General features: G+C 56.0%; 2 protein-coding genes across 5 annotated transcripts in view; both read left to right on the top strand.

Annotated features, from left to right (window-relative positions):
- LOC311117546 (nuclear pore complex protein Nup107-like) overlaps nt 1-13,563 on the top strand; it is a 32,238-nt gene extending 18,675 nt beyond the window's left edge. For all 3 annotated transcript variants that reach the window (XM_084192469.1, XM_084192467.1, XM_084192468.1), the window contains exons 21-26: nt 10,699-10,801; nt 11,185-11,345; nt 11,459-11,584; nt 11,786-11,899; nt 12,061-12,228; nt 13,328-13,563. In XM_084192469.1, the coding sequence (XP_084048595.1) occupies nt 10,699-10,801; nt 11,185-11,345; nt 11,459-11,584; nt 11,786-11,899; nt 12,061-12,228; nt 13,328-13,435 (780 nt within the window). In that variant the 3' untranslated portion in view covers nt 13,436-13,563. The remainder of the gene's footprint in view (nt 1-10,698; nt 10,802-11,184; nt 11,346-11,458; nt 11,585-11,785; nt 11,900-12,060; nt 12,229-13,327) is intronic.
- A 215-nt stretch (nt 13,564-13,778) lies between these two features.
- LOC311117553 (solute carrier family 35 member E3) lies at nt 13,779-19,979 on the top strand. 2 transcript variants are annotated; one of them, XM_084192480.1, is made up of 6 exons: nt 13,779-14,026; nt 14,172-14,538; nt 15,525-15,635; nt 17,514-17,672; nt 18,930-19,012; nt 19,307-19,979. In XM_084192480.1, exons 1-6 carry the CDS (start codon nt 14,013-14,015, stop codon nt 19,491-19,493), a joined length of 921 nt encoding a protein of 306 aa, XP_084048606.1. In that variant the 5' UTR covers nt 13,779-14,012; the 3' UTR covers nt 19,494-19,979. The 2 variants fall into 2 exon arrangements, with proteins under 2 accessions (XP_084048606.1, XP_084048605.1); XM_084192479.1 differs by having other exon boundaries at nt 13,779-14,538.

Genomic DNA, 19,979 nt, shown 5'->3' with positions numbered 1-19,979 from the left:
GTGGTCATGTTAACCCTGTACCTCCCTACCCCCCCAGGAGGACCATGTGGTCATGTTAACCCTGTACCTCCCTACCCCCCCCCCAGGAGGACCATGTGGTCATGTTAACCCTGTACCTCCCTACTCCCCCCCAGGAGGACCATGTGGTCATGTTGACCCTGTACCTCCCTACCCCCCCCAGGAGGACCATGTGGTCATGTTAACCCTGTACCTCCCCCCCCCCCAGGAGGACCATGTGGTCATGTTAACCCTGTACCTCCCTACCCCCCCCAGGAGGACAATGTGGTCATGTTAACCCTGTACCTCCCTACCCCCCCCCCCCCCCCCAGGAGGACCATGTGGTCATGTTAACCCTGTACCTCCCTACCCCCCAGGAGGACCATGTGGTCATGTTAACCCTGTACCTCCCTACCCCCCCCCAGGAGGACAATGTGGTCATGTTAACCCTGTACCTCCCTACCCCCCCCCCCCAGGAGGACCATGTGGTCATGTTAACCCTGTACCTCCCTACCCCCCCCCCCCAGGAGGACCATGTGGTCATGTTAACCCTGTACCTCCCTACCCCCCCCCCCCCCCCAGGAGGACCATGTGGTCATGTTAACCCTGTACCTCCCTACCCCCCCCCCCCCAGGAGGACCATGTGGTCATGTTAACCCTGTACCTCCCTACCCCCCCCCCAGGAGGACCATGTGGTCATGTTAACCCTGTACCTCCCTACCCCCCCCCCAGGAGGACCATGTGGTCATGTTAACCCTGTACCTCCCTACCCCCCCAGGAGGACCATGTGGTCATGTTAACCCTGTACCTCCCTACCCCCCCAGGAGGACCATGTGGTCATGTTAACCCTGTACCCCCCCCCCCCCAGGAGGACCATGTGGTCATGTTAACCCTGTACCCCCCCCCCCCCAGGAGGACCATGTGGTCATGTTAACCCTGTACCTCCCTACCCCCCCAGGAGGACCATGTGGTCATGTTAACCCTGTACCCCCCCCCCCCCAGGAGGACCATGTGGTCATGTTAACCCTGTACCTCCCTACCCCCCCAGGAGGACCATGTGGTCATGTTAACCCTGTACCTCCCTACCCCCCCCCCAGGAGGACCATGTGGTCATGTTAACCCTGTACCTCCCTACCCCCCCAGGAGGACCATGTGGTCATGTTAACCCTGTACCTCCCTACCCCCCCCCAGGAGGACCATGTGGTCATGTTAACCCTGTACCTCCCTACCCCCCCCCCCCCCCCAGGAGGACCATGTGGTCATGTTAACCCTGTACCTCCCTACCTCCCCCCCCCCCAGGAGGACCATGTGGTCATGTTAACCCTGTACCCCCCCCCCCCCCCAGGAGGACCATGTGGTCATGTTAACCCTGTACCTCCCCCCCCCCCCCCCCAGGAGGACCATGTGGTCATGTTAACCCTGTACCTCCCTACCCCCCCCAGGAGGACCATGTGGTCATGTTGACCCTGTACCTCCCCCCCCCCCCCCAGGAGGACCATGTGGTCATGTTAACCCTGTACCCCCCTACCCCCCAGGAGGACCATGTGGTCATGTTAACCCTGTACCTCCCTACCCCCCCCAGGAGGACCATGTGGTCATGTTGACCCTGTACCTCCCTACCCCCCCCAGGAGGACCATGTGGTCATGTTAACCCTGTACCTCCCTATCCCCCCCCCCAGGAGGACCATGTGGTCATGTTAACCCTTTACCTCCCCCCCCCCCCCAGGAGGACCATGTGGTCATGTTAACCCTGTACCTCCCTACCCCCCCCCCCCCAGGAGGACCATGTGGTCATGTTAACCCTGTACCTCCCCCCCCCCCCCCAGGAGGACCATGTGGTCATGTTAACCCTGTACCTCCCCCCCCCCCAGGAGGACCATGTGGTCATGTTAACCCTGTACCCCCCCCCCCCCCCCAGGAGGACCATGTGGTCATGTTAACCCTGTACCTCCCCCCCCCCCCCCCAGGAGGACCATGTGGTCATGTTAACCCTGTACCTCCCTACCCCCCCCCCCAGGAGGACCATGTGGTCATGTTAACCCTGTACCTCCCTACCCCCCCCCCCCCCAGGAGGACCATGTGGTCATGTTAACCCTGTACCTCCCCCCCCCAGGAGGACCATGTGGTCATGTTAACCCTGTACCTCCCTACCCCCCCCCCCCCAGGAGGACCATGTGGTCATGTTAACCCTGTACCTCCCTACCCCCCCCCCCCCAGGAGGACCATGTGGTCATGTTAACCCTGTACCTCCCTACCCCCCCCCCCCAGGAGGACCATGTGGTCATGTTAACCCTGTACCTCCCTACCCCCCCCCCCCCAGGAGGACCATGTGGTCATGTTAACCCTGTACCTCCCCCCCCCCAGGAGGACCATGTGGTCATGTTAACCCTGTACCCCCCCCCCCCAGGAGGACCATGTGGTCATGTTAACCCTGTACCTCCCTACCCCCCCCCCCCCCAGGAGGACCATGTGGTCATGTTAACCCTGTACCTCCCCCCCCCCAGGAGGACCATGTGGTCATGTTAACCCTGTACCTCCCCCCCCCCAGGAGGACCATGTGGTCATGTTAACCCTGTACCTCCCTACCCCCCCCCCCAGGAGGACCATGTGGTCATGTTAACCCTGTACCTCCCTACCCCCCCCCCCAGGAGGACCATGTGGTCATGTTAACCCTGTACCTCCCCCCCCCCAGGAGGACCATGTGGTCATGTTAACCCTGTACCTCCCTACCCCCCCCCCAGGAGGACCATGTGGTCATGTTAACCCTGTACCTCCCTACCCCCCCCAGGAGGACCATGTGGTCATGTTAACCCTGTACCTCCCTACCCCCCCCAGGAGGACCATGTGGTCATGTTAACCCTGTACCTCCCTACCCCCCCCAGGAGGACCATGTGGTCATGTTAACCCTGTACCTCCCTACCCCCCCCCCCCCCCAGGAGGACCATGTGGTCATGTTAACCCTGTACCTCCCTACCCACCCCCAGGAGGACCATGTGGTCATGTTAACCCTGTACCTCCCCCCCCCACCCAGGAGGACCATGTGGTCATGTTAACCCTGTACCTCCCTACCCCCCCCAGGAGGACCATGTGGTCATGTTGACCCTGTACCTCCCTACCCCCCCCAGGAGGACCATGTGGTCATGTTAACCCTGTACCTCCCTACCCCCCCCCAGGAGGACCATGTGGTCATGTTAACCCTGTACCTCCCTACCCCCCCCCCCCCAGGAGGACCATGTGGTCATGTTAACCCTGTACCTCCCTACCCCCCCACCCCCCCCAGGAGGACCATGTGGTCATGTTAACCCTGTACCTCCCTACCACCCCCAGGAGGACCATGTGGTCATGTTAACCCTGTACCCCCCCCCCCCCCCCAGGAGGACCATGTGGTCATGTTAACCCTGTACCTCCCTACCCCCCCCCCCCCCCAGGAGGACCATGTGGTCATGTTAACCCTGTACCCCCCCCCCCCCCCCCAGGAGGACCATGTGGTCATGTTAACCCTGTACCCCCCCCCCCCCCCCCCCAGGAGGACCATGTGGTCATGTTAACCCTGTACCTCCCTACCCCCCCCCCCCCAGGAGGACCATGTGGTCATGTTAACCCTGTACCTCCCCCCCCCAGGAGGACCATGTGGTCATGTTAACCCTGTACCTCCCCCCCCCCAGGAGGACCATGTGGTCATGTTAACCCTGTACCTCCCCCCCCCCAGGAGGACCATGTGGTCATGTTAACCCTGTACCTCCCTACCCCCCCCCAGGAGGACCATGTGGTCATGTTAACCCTGTACCTCCCTACCCCCCCCAGGAGGACCATGTGGTCATGTTAACCCTGTACCTCCCTACCCCCCCCCAGGAGGACCATGTGGTCATGTTAACCCTGTACCTCCCTACCCCCCCCCCCCCCCCAGGAGGACCATGTGGTCATGTTAACCCTGTACCTCCCTACCCACCCCCAGGAGGACCATGTGGTCATGTTAACCCTGTACCTCCCCCCCCCACCCAGGAGGACCATGTGGTCATGTTAACCCTGTACCTCCCTACCCCCCCAGGAGGACCATGTGGTCATGTTAACCCTGTACCTCCCTACCCCCCCCCCAGGAGGACCATGTGGTCATGTTAACCCTGTACCTCCCTACTCCCCCCCAGGAGGACCATGTGGTCATGTTGACCCTGTACCTCCCTACCCCCCCCAGGAGGACCATGTGGTCATGTTAACCCTGTACCTCCCCCCCCCACCCAGGAGGACCATGTGGTCATGTTAACCCTGTACCTCCCTACCCCCCCAGGAGGACCATGTGGTCATGTTAACCCTGTACCTCCCTACCCCCCCCCCAGGAGGACCATGTGGTCATGTTAACCCTGTACCTCCCTACTCCCCCCCAGGAGGACCATGTGGTCATGTTGACCCTGTACCTCCCTACCCCCCCCAGGAGGACCATGTGGTCATGTTAACCCTGTACCTCCCCCCCCCCCAGGAGGACCATGTGGTCATGTTAACCCTGTACCTCCCTACCCCCCCCAGGAGGACAATGTGGTCATGTTAACCCTGTACCTCCCTACCCCCCCCCCCCCCCCCCAGGAGGACCATGTGGTCATGTTAACCCTGTACCTCCCTACCCCCCAGGAGGACCATGTGGTCATGTTAACCCTGTACCTCCCTACCCCCCCCCAGGAGGACAATGTGGTCATGTTAACCCTGTACCTCCCTACCCCCCCCCCCAGGAGGACCATGTGGTCATGTTAACCCTGTACCTCCCTACCCCCCCCCCCCAGGAGGACCATGTGGTCATGTTAACCCTGTACCTCCCTACCCCCCCCCCCCCCCAGGAGGACCATGTGGTCATGTTAACCCTGTACCTCCCTACCCCCCCCCCCCCAGGAGGACCATGTGGTCATGTTAACCCTGTACCTCCCTACCCCCCCCCCCAGGAGGACCATGTGGTCATGTTAACCCTGTACCTCCCTACCCCCCCCCAGGAGGACCATGTGGTCATGTTAACCCTGTACCTCCCTACCCCCCCAGGAGGACCATGTGGTCATGTTAACCCTGTACCTCCCTACCCCCCCAGGAGGACCATGTGGTCATGTTAACCCTGTACCCCCCCCCCCCCAGGAGGACCATGTGGTCATGTTAACCCTGTACCCCCCCCCCCCCAGGAGGACCATGTGGTCATGTTAACCCTGTACCTCCCTACCCCCCCAGGAGGACCATGTGGTCATGTTAACCCTGTACCCCCCCCCCCCCAGGAGGACCATGTGGTCATGTTAACCCTGTACCTCCCTACCCCCCCCAGGAGGACCATGTGGTCATGTTAACCCTGTACCTCCCTACCCCCCCCCCAGGAGGACCATGTGGTCATGTTAACCCTGTACCTCCCTACCCCCCCAGGAGGACCATGTGGTCATGTTAACCCTGTACCTCCCTACCCCCCCCCAGGAGGACCATGTGGTCATGTTAACCCTGTACCTCCCTACCCCCCCCCCCCCCCCCAGGAGGACCATGTGGTCATGTTAACCCTGTACCTCCCTACCTCCCCCCCCCCCAGGAGGACCATGTGGTCATGTTAACCCTGTACCCCCCCCCCCCCCCAGGAGGACCATGTGGTCATGTTAACCCTGTACCTCCCCCCCCCCCCCCCAGGAGGACCATGTGGTCATGTTAACCCTGTACCTCCCTACCCCCCCCAGGAGGACCATGTGGTCATGTTGACCCTGTACCTCCCCCCCCCCCCCCAGGAGGACCATGTGGTCATGTTAACCCTGTACCCCCCTACCCCCCAGGAGGACCATGTGGTCATGTTAACCCTGTACCTCCCTACCCCCCCCAGGAGGACCATGTGGTCATGTTGACCCTGTACCTCCCTACCCCCCCCAGGAGGACCATGTGGTCATGTTAACCCTGTACCTCCCTATCCCCCCCCCCAGGAGGACCATGTGGTCATGTTAACCCTTTACCTCCCCCCCCCCCCCCAGGAGGACCATGTGGTCATGTTAACCCTGTACCTCCCTACCCCCCCCCCCCCAGGAGGACCATGTGGTCATGTTAACCCTGTACCTCCCCCCCCCCCCCCAGGAGGACCATGTGGTCATGTTAACCCTGTACCTCCCCCCCCCCCAGGAGGACCATGTGGTCATGTTAACCCTGTACCCCCCCCCCCCCCCCCAGGAGGACCATGTGGTCATGTTAACCCTGTACCTCCCCCCCCCCCCCCAGGAGGACCATGTGGTCATGTTAACCCTGTACCTCCCTACCCCCCCCCCCAGGAGGACCATGTGGTCATGTTAACCCTGTACCTCCCTACCCCCCCCCCCCCCAGGAGGACCATGTGGTCATGTTAACCCTGTACCTCCCCCCCCCCAGGAGGACCATGTGGTCATGTTAACCCTGTACCTCCCTACCCCCCCCCCCCCAGGAGGACCATGTGGTCATGTTAACCCTGTACCTCCCTACCCCCCCCCCCCAGGAGGACCATGTGGTCATGTTAACCCTGTACCTCCCTACCCCCCCCCCCCAGGAGGACCATGTGGTCATGTTAACCCTGTACCTCCCTACCCCCCCCCCCCCAGGAGGACCATGTGGTCATGTTAACCCTGTACCTCCCCCCCCCCAGGAGGACCATGTGGTCATGTTAACCCTGTACCCCCCCCCCCCAGGAGGACCATGTGGTCATGTTAACCCTGTACCTCCCTACCCCCCCCCCCCCAGGAGGACCATGTGGTCATGTTAACCCTGTACCTCCCCCCCCCCAGGAGGACCATGTGGTCATGTTAACCCTGTACCTCCCCCCCCCCAGGAGGACCATGTGGTCATGTTAACCCTGTACCTCCCTACCCCCCCCCCCAGGAGGACCATGTGGTCATGTTAACCCTGTACCTCCCTACCCCCCCCCCAGGAGGACCATGTGGTCATGTTAACCCTGTACCTCCCCCCCCCCAGGAGGACCATGTGGTCATGTTAACCCTGTACCTCCCTACCCCCCCCCCAGGAGGACCATGTGGTCATGTTAACCCTGTACCTCCCTACCCCCCCCAGGAGGACCATGTGGTCATGTTAACCCTGTACCTCCCTACCCCCCCCAGGAGGACCATGTGGTCATGTTAACCCTGTACCTCCCTACCCCCCCCAGGAGGACCATGTGGTCATGTTAACCCTGTACCTCCCTACCCCCCCCCCCCCCAGGAGGACCATGTGGTCATGTTAACCCTGTACCTCCCTACCCACCCCCAGGAGGACCATGTGGTCATGTTAACCCTGTACCTCCCCCCCCCACCCAGGAGGACCATGTGGTCATGTTAACCCTGTACCTCCCTACCCCCCCCAGGAGGACCATGTGGTCATGTTGACCCTGTACCTCCCTACCCCCCCCAGGAGGACCATGTGGTCATGTTAACCCTGTACCTCCCTACCCCCCCCCAGGAGGACCATGTGGTCATGTTAACCCTGTACCTCCCTACCCCCCCCCCCCCAGGAGGACCATGTGGTCATGTTAACCCTGTACCTCCCTACCCCCCCACCCCCCCCCAGGAGGACCATGTGGTCATGTTAACCCTGTACCTCCCTACCACCCCCAGGAGGACCATGTGGTCATGTTAACCCTGTACCTCCCTACCACCCCCCAGGAGGACCATGTGGTCATGTTAACCCTGTCCCTCCCTACCACCCCCCAGGAGGACCATGTGGTCATGTTAACCCTGTACCTCCCTACCCCCCCCAGGAGGACCATGTGGTCATGTTAACCCTGTACCTCCCTACCCCCCCCAGGAGGACCATGTGGTCATGTTAACCCTGTACCTCCCTACCCACCCAGGAGGACCATGTGGTCATGTTAACCCTGTACCTCCCTACCCCCCCCAGGAGGACCATGTGGTCATGTTAACCCTGTACCTCCCTACCCCCCCCAGGAGGACCATGTGGTCATGTTAACCCTGTACCTCCCTACCCCCCCAGGAGGACCATGTGGTCATGTTGACCCTGTACCTCCCTACCCCCCCAGGAGGACCATGTGGTCATGTTGACCCTGTACCTCCCTACCCCCCCAGGAGGACCATGTGGTCATGTTAACCCTGTACCTCCCCCCCCCCCCCAGGAGGACCATGTGGTCATGTTAACCCTGTACCTCCCTACCCCCCCCAGGAGGACAATGTGGTCATGTTAACCCTGTACCTCCCTACCCCCCCCCCCCCCCCCAGGAGGACCATGTGGTCATGTTAACCCTGTACCTCCCTACCCCCCCCAGGAGGACCATGTGGTCATGTTAACCCTGTACCTCCCTACCCCCCCCCCCCCCCAGGAGGACCATGTGGTCATGTTAACCCTGTACCTCCCTACCCCCCCCCCCCCCAGGAGGACCATGTGGTCATGTTAACCCTGTACCTCCCTACCCCCCCCCCCCCCCAGGAGGACCATGTGGTCATGTTAACCCTGTACCTCCCCCCCCCCCCCAGGAGGACCATGTGGTCATGTTAACCCTGTACCTCCCTACCCCCCCCAGGAGGACCATGTGGTCATGTTAACCCTGTACCTCCCCCCCCCCAGGAGGACCATGTGGTCATGTTAACCCTGTACCTCCCCCCCCCCCAGGAGGACCATGTGGTCATGTTAACCCTGTACCTCCCTACCCCCCCCCCCCCCCCAGGAGGACCATGTGGTCATGTTAACCCTGTACCTCCCCCCCCCCCCCAGGAGGACCATGTGGTCATGTTAACCCTGTACCTCCCTACCCCCCCCCCAGGAGGACCATGTGGTCATGTTAACCCTGTACCTCCCTACCCCCCCAGGAGGACCATGTGGTCATGTTAACCCTGTACCTCCCTACCCCCCCAGGAGGACCATGTGGTCATGTTAACCCTGTACCCCCCTACCCCCCCCAGGAGGACCATGTGGTCATGTTAACCCTGTACCTCCCTACCCCCCCAGGAGGACCATGTGGTCATGTTAACCCTGTACCTCCCTACCCCCCCAGGAGGACCATGTGGTCATGTTAACCCTGTACCTCCCTACCCCCCCAGGAGGACCATGTGGTCATGTTAACCCTGTACCTCCCTACCCCCCCCAGGAGGACCATGTGGTCATGTTAACCCTGTACCTCCCTACCCCCCCAGGAGGACCATGTGGTCATGTTAACCCTGTACCTCCCTACCCCCCCCCCCCAGGAGGACCATGTGGTCATACCTCCCTACCCCCCCCCCCCCCCCCCCAGGAGGACCATGTGGTCATGTTAACCCTGTACCTCCCTACCCCCCCCCCCCCCAGGAGGACCATGTGGTCATGTTAACCCTGTACCTCCCTACCCCCCCCCCCCCCAGGAGGACCATGTGGTCATGTTAACCCTGTACCTCCCTACCCCCCCCCCCCCCCCCAGGAGGACCATGTGGTCATGTTAACCCTGTACCTCCCTACCCCCCCAGGAGGACCATGTGGTCATGTTAACCCTGTACCTCCCTACCCCCCCAGGAGGACCATGTGGTCATGTTAACCCTGTACCTCCCTACCCCCCCAGGAGGACCATGTGGTCATGTTAACCCTGTACCTCCCTACCCCCCCCAGGAGGACCATGTGGTCATGTTAACCCTGTACCTCCCTACCCCCCCAGGAGGACCATGTGGTCATGTTAACCCTGTACCTCCCTACCCCCCCCCCCCCAGGAGGACCATGTGGTCATACCTCCCTACCCCCCCCCCCCCCCCCCCAGGAGGACCATGTGGTCATGTTAACCCTGTACCTCCCTACCCCCCCCCCCCCCAGGAGGACCATGTGGTCATGTTAACCCTGTACCTCCCTACCCCCCCCCCCCCAGGAGGACCATGTGGTCATGTTAACCCTGTACCTCCCTACCCCCCCCCCCCCCCCAGGAGGACCATGTGGTCATGTTAACCCTGTACCTCCCCCCCCCCCCCAGGAGGACCATGTGGTCATGTTAACCCTGTACCTCCCTACCCCCCCCAGGAGGACCATGTGGTCATGTTAACCCTGTACCTCCCCCCCCCCCAGGAGGACCATGTGGTCATGTTAACCCTGTACCTCCCCCCCCCCAGGAGGACCATGTGGTCATGTTAACCCTGTACCTCCCTACCCCCCCCCCCCCCCAGGAGGACCATGTGGTCATGTTAACCCTGTACCTCCCCCCCCCCCCCAGGAGGACCATGTGGTCATGTTAACCCTGTACCTCCCTACCCCCCCCCCAGGAGGACCATGTGGTCATGTTAACCCTGTACCTCCCTACCCCCCCAGGAGGACCATGTGGTCATGTTAACCCTGTACCTCCCTACCCCCCCAGGAGGACCATGTGGTCATGTTAACCCTGTACCCCCCTACCCCCCCCAGGAGGACCATGTGGTCATGTTAACCCTGTACCTCCCTACCCCCCCAGGAGGACCATGTGGTCATGTTAACCCTGTACCTCCCTACCCCCCCAGGAGGACCATGTGGTCATGTTAACCCTGTACCTCCCTACCCCCCCAGGAGGACCATGTGGTCATGTTAACCCTGTACCTCCCTACCCCCCCCAGGAGGACCATGTGGTCATGTTAACCCTGTACCTCCCTACCCCCCCAGGAGGACCATGTGGTCATGTTAACCCTGTACCTCCCTACCCCCCCCCCCCCAGGAGGACCATGTGGTCATACCTCCCTACCCCCCCCCCCCCCCCCCCAGGAGGACCATGTGGTCATGTTAACCCTGTACCTCCCTACCCCACCCCAGGAGGACCAGAGGAAGATCGATGTGATTGATTGGCTGGTGTTTGACCCCGCCCAGAGAGCTGAGGCCCTCAAACAGAGCAACGCCATCATGAGGAAGTTCCTGGGTACGTCACACACACACACACACACTCACACACTCACACACTCACACACACACACACACACACACACACACACACACACACACACCACACACCACACACCACACACCACACCGCACCACACACACACACACACACACTCACCAACCCAACACACACACCACACACACACACACACCACACACCACACACCACACACACACACACCGCACCACACACACACACACACACACGGTTCTGAAACAGATCAATGCTTCCTGTGTGAGATAGTTCCTCTCCCATACAAACATTGCATTGTATTGGCTACCTTTTTGAAAATCTCCCTCTTTTTCAACCATGCTGTTGACCCATTGCTATCTCTCCTCTCTCTCTCTCATCTCCTCCAGCCTCTAAGAAACACGATGCAGCCAAGGAGGTGTTTGGTAAGGTCCCAGAGGACTCCATGAGGGAGATATACCGCCAGTGGGAGGAGCTAGGCCTGGACACGCCCCTTCCTGCAGAGGATGAGAACGCCATCAGGGAACACCTGTGTATCCGCGCTTACCTGGTGAGGGGACAAGCTCTCGCAGGCGCTGTGATTGACTCGTCTGTTTTATTAAACGTTTTTAGAGGGGACTCCTGTAGTTGTATAAGGTGTGTGTGTGTGTTACCCCCCCCCAGGAAGCTCATGAGGCGTTCAATGAGTGGTTCCATCACATGAACTCCCCCCCTCAGAAGCCCAGCCCCCCGGCCCAGGCCAAGTTCACTGAGAAGGTGGCCTTCGAGATGAAGGAGAAGGAGTACCAGGTACACGATACACTCTGATCCCAGATCAGTCTCTGTGTTACGGTAGAACTGGTGAGGAGTTTTAATTTGTTAGAGTAGCTGGTCCTGGAGCAGACTAAGAACGCTAATGCTAGCAACGCTATTATTTAGCGTAACAGCCTATTGACTACATAAAAAAACAAAACAAAAAAGGGTGTTAAAGTGTGACCTCCTCTCCTGTAGATGGAACACGACAACTGGACCGGCCGTCTGGAGGCTCTGACTGAAGACGTGAAGGAGAGAATCTACAACGTCCTGCTGTTTGTGGACGGGGGCTGGATGGTCGACGTCAGAGAGGTGTGTGTGCCTGTCTGTATCTGAGTATTACCGTTAGTGATTGGTGGCGTGAGGGGCTCAGCGCTAGGTTAGCGTTTTGAGCCTGTATTAACTCTGTCTCCAGTACAACTGTGTTCTTTCTTAGGTACACATTATTACTTCTACCACTTGTTCTATTCCAGGATACGGAGGAGGACCCGGAGAGAGGCCACCAGATGGTGCTGCTCCGTAGACTCTGTCTGCCCATGATGTCCTTCCTGTTGCAGACAGTACTGCAGAGAACACAACGCCACCAGGAGAATCTCAGACTGGCTGATATCATCGCCTCAGACCAACACCGCCTCTATGAGGTCTGTACTGTTAGTCTAGAAATTATATTTCTGTGGTCTGACCTGGGCTGAGGGCATCTCAATTCAGTCGACAGTGGCTTCATCCTCTCCCCTCTCTGTCTCCTTTCCTTTTGTCTGCCCACCATCTGCTTCTCAAGTCTACTGTGACTTCAAGGAAACACTATTGAGATTCACTTAATAGTCTAGTGTGGCTTCCTCTCTTCCACGGTCATCTGACACCTGTCCAGTTCTTTCACATCAGTGCTGCTGACGAAGGCAATGCGACTAGGAGAGGAACCCACTTTAGACTATTGGAATGCAGCACCAGTGAAGCTGAAGCTCTGGGTAGACAGTGGTTGAGTGTGAGCCTGGCCTATCGACTTCAACATTATAGCTCAATACAATATCAACACCATCTCACAGCATTATAGCTCAATACAATATCAACATCTCACAGCATTATAGCTCAATACAATATCAACACCATCTTACAGCATTATAGCTCAATACAATATCAACACCATCTCACAGCATTATAGCTCAATACAACATCAACACCATCTCACAGCATTATAGCTCAATACAATATCAACACCATCTCACAGCATTATAGCTCAATACAACATCAACACCATCTCACAGCATTATAGCTCAATACAACATCAACACCATCTCACAGCATTATAGCTCAATACAATATCAACATCTCACAGCATTATAGCTCAATACAATATCAACACCATCTTACAGCATTATAGCTCAATACAATATCAACACCATCTCACAGCATTATAGCTCAATACAACATCAACACCATCTCACAGCATTATAGCTCAATACAACATCAACACCATCTCACAGCATTATAGCTCAATACAATATCAACACCATCTTACAGCATCTCTCCCTGTCACTGTATTGCTGTCTCCTCTTCCACTCTTCTACTTTACATTTACATTACATTTTAGTCATTTAGCAGACGCTCTTATCCAGAGCGACTTACAGGAGCAATTAGGGTTAAGTGCCTTGCTCAAGGGCACATTAACGTCATTTAGCAGACCCCATCCTCTTCTTCTTTTTGCTAACTATGTTCTCCTCTCTCTCTGTCTCTCTGTCTCAGGTGTTCTCCAAGGATGAGCTGAGGAAGTTCCTTCAGAAGATGAGGGAGTCGTCTCTTCTCTTATTGGATAAGAATCTGGACCCGCTGGGGTACGAGATCCAACCATAAATACACCCCACCTGGACATTTGGTTTCTTTTTTTTTGTGTTCTTTTTGTTTTTGTTGTTGCCAAATTTAAGTAATGGAGTGAATGATTTTCTGCATTTTTGTATACAATAAAAGTGACTTGACTGAAATATTGTTTGTCTTTGGGCCGTGCACAGGCTGGATGCAAATCCGTATCTGAATCTAGAAGAGTATAAGGAAGGTTTGAGAGACCTTGACTATGTCTAGAAGAGAGAGTTTAGGTTATCGCCTTCGCAACTTTCCAAAGTGTCCACGGGGAGGCGCTGTAGGGCACTGACGTGGCTAGTTCTCTTCGCAGAAAAAAACGGAAGTAAAGGTCGCTTCATCTGACGTCACTACTCCCGTTAAAGTTGCAGCCAGGCTCTTTTTTTTTTTATCTATATGATCAACATGCGATGGGGAAAAGTATGAAAGCGTTGCACAACTGTACATGCAGTTACCGAAGCGCTCTAGAATGTAATGCCGTTGTATAGATCCTGTAAATGTTTACGAAAGGGGATGTATTCCCGATCAGTCGGTAACGTCGAAGCCCGGAGAGGTACCACCGCAACTTTTCCTGATGTGTGGCAGAGGGTAGACATTTTTACTTGAATTTGTTGGTTTACATTAGCAAGCTAGCTTCATACTATACAGTACTACTGAAACCTATAGGTAGATTTTACAGGACGGTTATCAAGAGGACCATGGCTAACCGACTTTCACACCTTTTCTCGAACAGCCGCCTCGTCATTGGATTATTGGCCAACTTGCTGTCGTCGATATGCATCGTTTTCATCAACAAATGGATCTATGTTCACTATGGCTTCCCAAACATGACTCTGACGCTGATCCATTTCGTGGTGACATGGCTTGGACTATGGGTATGCCAGAAGATGGACATATTTGCGCCAAAGAGTCTCCGACCCACCAAAATTATCTGGCTCGCTCTCAGCTTCTGTGGCTTCGTGGCTTTCACCAATCTGTCCTTACAAAACAACACCATTGGCACTTACCAGCTGGCCAAAGCCATGACAACTCCTGTGATCATTGTCATACAGACTATGTATTACAAGAAGACATTCTCCACCAAGATCAAATTGACTTTGGTATGTAGGGGTTACAATGTACCAATGCTGCTGCCTGCTACAATGTAGCTAGCATTCCATACAGAATGGTCAGATTGGCATTTATTGAGATGACACTTTTTGTTTTAAAAATAAAATACTTTGTACAATTAGAAAACATATACCGAAGTTGAATTATACATTCAAAATGAACATTTAGCAAAGTACATAATCAAGCACACAGGTTTAAGAAAACAAACTTTTACAAACATCACAGAGGTCTTATATACATAAAATTAGACATATGTATGTTTCAAAGGTAGCAGTGAGTTTCCGGTCATGTTTGTTTTTAACCAATCTTAATGATTGCAAAAAAATATCAAGCTGTCTTTAAAAAAATAAATAAGGGGGTAGCCTTAAAAAATCTGTGTTTGTGTATAAAGAATTTGGTTAATACAAATACATTTTTGACCATCTTGGAATAAACCAAATCTGACGACCTATGTGAAATTGGCAATATTAATATAATTTGAAAATAATAAATCATAACCACCCAGAAAGTGGTAATATGATCACAACTAAATAAATTATGTTCCGTAGTTCCAATGACATTCCCACAAAAATGTACAGGGATTACGCTCTACAATGAATAGAGATGATTGATGTACTGGAGGCAGCTCTGCAGAGTGGTCACTAGCTGGCAAAGTCAGAAAATCTCAGTGTCCAGTATGAAGGACATTAGAGGTACTTTCACGAGCAGATATCCATAGACTTCTAGTCATTGCGCTAATGCTAGTTAGCGACTTCCTTCAAACTGCATGCATTAGCCATAAAAATGGTATCCACGAGTTCATCTGATTCTGGGGAAGTAGATAAAGGGCCTCATTGCCAACATCCCGAAGTATCCCATTAACCCTAACCACACACTAACCCTAATGCCTAACCCGAACTTTTTTCCATTAATTTTTATGATTACAGTTACAGTAACGCTATTTACCTGATGTGTGTCTGTCTTTTCCCACTACTAGGTGCCCATAACATTAGGTGTGATCCTGAACTCCTACTATGATGTGAGGTTCAACCTCCTGGGGATGGTCTTTGCCACACTAGGGGTGTTGGTCACCTCCCTCTATCAGGTGGTAAGTAGTGATGCTTTGAAGTGCACTTGGGACCTGGTGAACCCGGGATTCAACAAACATGGCTGTCTCCCAAATGGCACCCTATTCCCTATGAGCCCTGGTCAAAAGTAGTGCACTAGAAAGGGAATAGGGTGCCACGGAATAGGGTGCTAGTTGGAATGCAGACATAGACTAGAACACGTTACTTATTACTCTTATTATCAAGGTTGATTCTACTATTATCTCAGGCCTAATAATTGATTGATAATAAATCTCTCTCTTCCTCCCTCTCTCCCCCCCACCTCCCTCCCTCTCTCCTGTCCCTCTCTCTCTCTCTCCCCCCACCTCTCTCCCGTCCCGTCCCTCCCCCCACCTCTCTCCCGTCCCGTCCCTCCCCCCATCTCTCTCCCATCCCTCCCTCCCTCCCCTCTCTCCCGTCCCGTCCCGTCCCTCCCCCCACCTCTCTCCCGTCCCTCCCCCCACCTCTCTCCCATCCCTCCCTCCCTCCCCTCTCTCCCGTCCCGTCCCTCCCCCCACCTCTCTCCCATCCCTCCCTCCCCTCCCTCCCGTCCCGTCCCTCCCCCCACCTCTCTCCCGTCCCTCCCCCCACCTCTCTCCCATCCCTCCCTCCCTCCCCTCTCTCCCGTCCCTCCCCCCACCTCTCTCCCATCCCTCCCTCCCCTCCCTCCCGTCCCGTCCCTCCCCCCACCTCTCTCCCGTCCCGTCCCTCCCCCCACCTCTCTCCCGTCCCGTCCCTCCCCCCACCTCTCTCCCGTCCCGTCCCTCCCCCCACCTCTCTCCCGTCCCGTCCCTCCCCCCACCTCTCTCCCGTCCCGTCCCTCCCCCCACCTCTCTCCCATCCCTCCCCTCCCTCCCTCCCCTCCCTCCCTCCCTCCCCTCTCTCCCGTTCCCTCTCTCCCCCCACCTCTCTCCCATCCATCTCTCACACCACCTCCCTCCCTCTTTCCCCCCACCTCTCTCCCTTCCTCTTTCCCCCCACCTCTCTCCCCTCCCGCCCTCTCTCCCCTCCCGCCCTCTCTCCCCTCCCGCCCTCTCTCCCCTCCCTCCCTCCCCTCCCGCCCTCTCTCCCCTCCCTCCCTCCCCTCCCGCCCTCTCTCCCCTCCCTCCCTCCCCTCCCGCCCTCTCTCCCCTCCCTCCCTCCCCTCCCGCCCTCTCTCCTCTCCCTCCCTCCCTCTCTCCCATCCCTCCCTCTCCCCCGTCCCTCTCCCCCCCATCTCCCCCGTCCCTCTCCCCCATCTCCCTCCCTCTCACCCCCCACCTCCCTCCCTCTCTCCCACCACCTCCCTCCCTCTCTCCCACCACCTCCTCCCCTCTCGCCCCACCTCTCTCCCTCTCGCCCCCCACCTCCTCCCCTCTCTCCCCCCACCTCCTCCCCTCTCTCCCCCCACCTCTCTCCCTCTCTCCCACCACCTCCTCCCCTCTCGCCCCACCTCTCTCCCTCTCGCCCCCCACCTCCTCCCCTCTCTCCCCCCACCTCTCTCCCGTCGCTCTCTCCCACCACCTCCCTCTCTCCCACCACCTCCTCCCCTCTCTCCCCCTACCTCTCTCCCTCTCTCCCCCCACCTCCTCCCCTCTCTCCCCCCACCTCCTCCCCTCTCTCCCCCCACCTCTCTCCCTCTCTCCCCCACCTCCTCCCCTCTCTCCCCCCACCTCTCTCCCGTCCCTCTCTCCCCCCCACCTCCCTCTCTCTCCCGTCCCTCCCTCTCTCCCTCCCTCTCTCCCACCACCTCCTCCCCTCTCTCCCCCCACCTCCTCCCCTCTCTCCCCCCACCTCTCTCCCGTCGCTCTCTCCCACCACCTCCCTCTCTCCCACCACCTCCCTCCCTCTCTCCCACCACCTCCTCCCCTCTCTCCCCCCACCTCCTCCCTCTCTCCCAGTGGGTAGGTGTGAAACAGCATGAGCTCCAGGTAAACTCTATGCAGCTACTCTACTACCAGGCCCCCATGTCCTCTGCCTTCCTCCTCTCCCTCGTGCCCTTCTTCGAACCTCTCTCTGGGGAAGGAGGCATCTTCGGACCCTGGTCCTTCCCAGCACTGGTAAGAGACAGAGAAAGAGCGAGAGAACAGCGAGGGAGGGGAAGAGAGACCACCAATCAGTTAGCTAATGGATAGTACACCTAATCAGATCTCAGTATTGACTCTACAGTTTCCTCTCTCTCTCTCTCTCTCTGAGACACACAGGGAAACATACTTGGAAGAACTCAGCAGAACTCGATGAATGCCATGGCCTTGGTTGCATTGTGGTTGGTTTAGGGATGGTTCTGTATGAGTGCAGTTGTAAGCACACTACCTACCTCGCACTGCGTGACTGGGGTAAGGGGTAAGAGACTGGGGTAAGGGGTAAGAGACTGGGGTAAGGGGTAAGAGACTGCGTGACTGGGGTAAGGGGTAAGAGACTTTGAGACCAGGCCTAAGCAGATGGGCCAAAGAAACGATCAGCTCTTTTGCATGTAATTCCTGGCTTAGCCTAAATATTCAAATGGTCTATTTTGTTAATGCTTGTGGAGATAGAGGTGTTCCATACTTTCAGATTGTCTTCAGAATGAGTGAGTGACTACTTCCTGTGATGGATGACTCATATAAGATGAGTCACTGAAGGCACACAAGCAATAGTCCTCTACAAACATGTCAAAGCATGTTCAGCTGTGTGGGGCCAGTAGTCTGCCCAGCAACCAAACCTGCCACCCGGTCAAAGGAGCTCACTTCAACGCCATTGTTCTGACCCCTAAGGTCTACAAGACTCCACTGGGGAGAGACTAGTAACAACAAACAAGGGGACAATACTGATGCTGCTAACATGCTACAGTGCTGTTACCTTCAGGCCATGGTGATGCTAACATGCTACAGTGCTGTTACCTTCAGGCCATGGTGATGCTAACATGCTACAGTGCTGTTACCTTCAGGCCATGGTGATGCTAACATGCTACAGTGCTGTTACCTTCAGGCCATGGTGATGCTAACATGCTACAGTGCTGTTACCTTCAGGCCATGGTGATGCTAACATGCTACTGTGCTGTTACCGTCAGGCCATGGTGATGCTAACATGCTATTGTGCTGTTACCTTCAGGCCATGGTGATGCTAACGTGCTACAGTGCTGTTACCTTCAGGCCATGGTGATGCTAACATGCTACTGTGCTGTTACCTTCAGGCCATGGTGATGCTAACATGTTGTATCTCTACCTTCAGGCCATGGTGATGCTAACATGTTGTTGTATCTCTAGTTTTGGATTTCCATTGAAAAACATTTTGCTAAGTTTTGCACTAATAAATATGTTGTTGTATCTCTCCTCCAGGCCATGGTGATGCTATCTGGCCTCATAGCCTTCCTAGTCAACCTGTCCATCTACTGGATCATAGGGAACACCTCTGCTGTCACGTATCCTTTTGTCCTGGCTGGAGGTCAAGGGTCAACCACAGGGAATGTCAATTCATCTGTCCTCGATTCCTCACATCCTCTCTCCTTTGTCTCCTTCTCAAAACTCATTGGAGAATAAGGTCAGAGGGGAGGGTATCCTCCCCTCGGGTTGATAAGGAGGTGAGGAGATATGATGTGAGGAATCACGATGACGACTAGTATAGCTCTGGGGTTAATATTACAGTTTGTGATCAATTGAAAATTCACTGTGTGCTCCTTCTTTTTCTATTTGTCCTTAACCGTGAACTCCTACAGCTACAATATGTTTGGCCACTTCAAGTTCTGCATCACCCTGTTGGGGGGTTATGTTCTCTTCCAGGACCCCCTGTCTCTAAACCAGGGCCTGGGCATCCTCTGTACCCTCACTGGCATCCTCTCCTACACCCACTTCAAGCTGGCAGAGCAGGACGAGGGCAAGAGCAGGCTGGTCCAGAGGCCATGATAGGCCCACCGTAGTGCCAATCATAGAGGCTGCTGCTCTCATTGGTTGCTCGACAACTCACTGGTTCCCTAGGACTGTGGCGGGAGGGCCAGGTTGGAATCATAGAACTAGAATTCTATAGTTGAATGTGATTTGTTGACTGAAAGGGGAACTGGCCAAACAGTGAGATAAAGAGAGAGTTCTGGTATGGGACACTAATGATCATGCTTTGTAAGATGATGATGATGATGATGATGATGATGATGAAGATACAATGCTAAAGAAGTGGAATTTATACTGTATCGGAAGATGTGGGCGCTCAGCAAGCCTAGTATTTAATTTTTTGCATTACTCAAGATGTTGTCTGATATTTCAGTATTTTTGCCGGTTACGATCAAAGAGAGGACAACTTGCTCTTAACAATGTCCAAATGCTGAAGATACTTTTTGCATTATTTAATGATTTTTTTTCATACAGTGATCTTCAATAAATTGTATTTTATTGATA

Source organism: Coregonus lavaretus (assembly GCF_964263955.1).
Source record: "Coregonus lavaretus genome assembly, contig: HAP1_SCAFFOLD_175, whole genome shotgun sequence".
NCBI lineage: Eukaryota > Metazoa > Chordata > Actinopteri > Salmoniformes > Salmonidae > Coregonus > Coregonus lavaretus.
Note: the sequence above shows the minus strand (reverse complement) of the source record. Positions and strands in the feature narration are given on the sequence as shown.

What these genes read in the sequence shown, in the direction of transcription:
- LOC311117553 (XM_084192479.1), top strand. Translation starts at nt 14,137, where the DNA reads ATGGCTAACCGACTTTCACACCTTTTCTCGAACAGCCGCCTCGTCATT. An exon ending in TCACCTCCCTCTATCAGGTG is followed by an intron (nt 15,636 to 17,513) that starts GTAAGTAGTGAT and finishes CCTCTCTCCCAG; the next exon opens with TGGGTAGGTGTGAAACAGCA. An exon ending in CCTGGTCCTTCCCAGCACTG is followed by an intron (nt 17,673 to 18,929) that starts GTAAGAGACAGA and finishes TCTCTCCTCCAG; the next exon opens with GCCATGGTGATGCTATCTGG.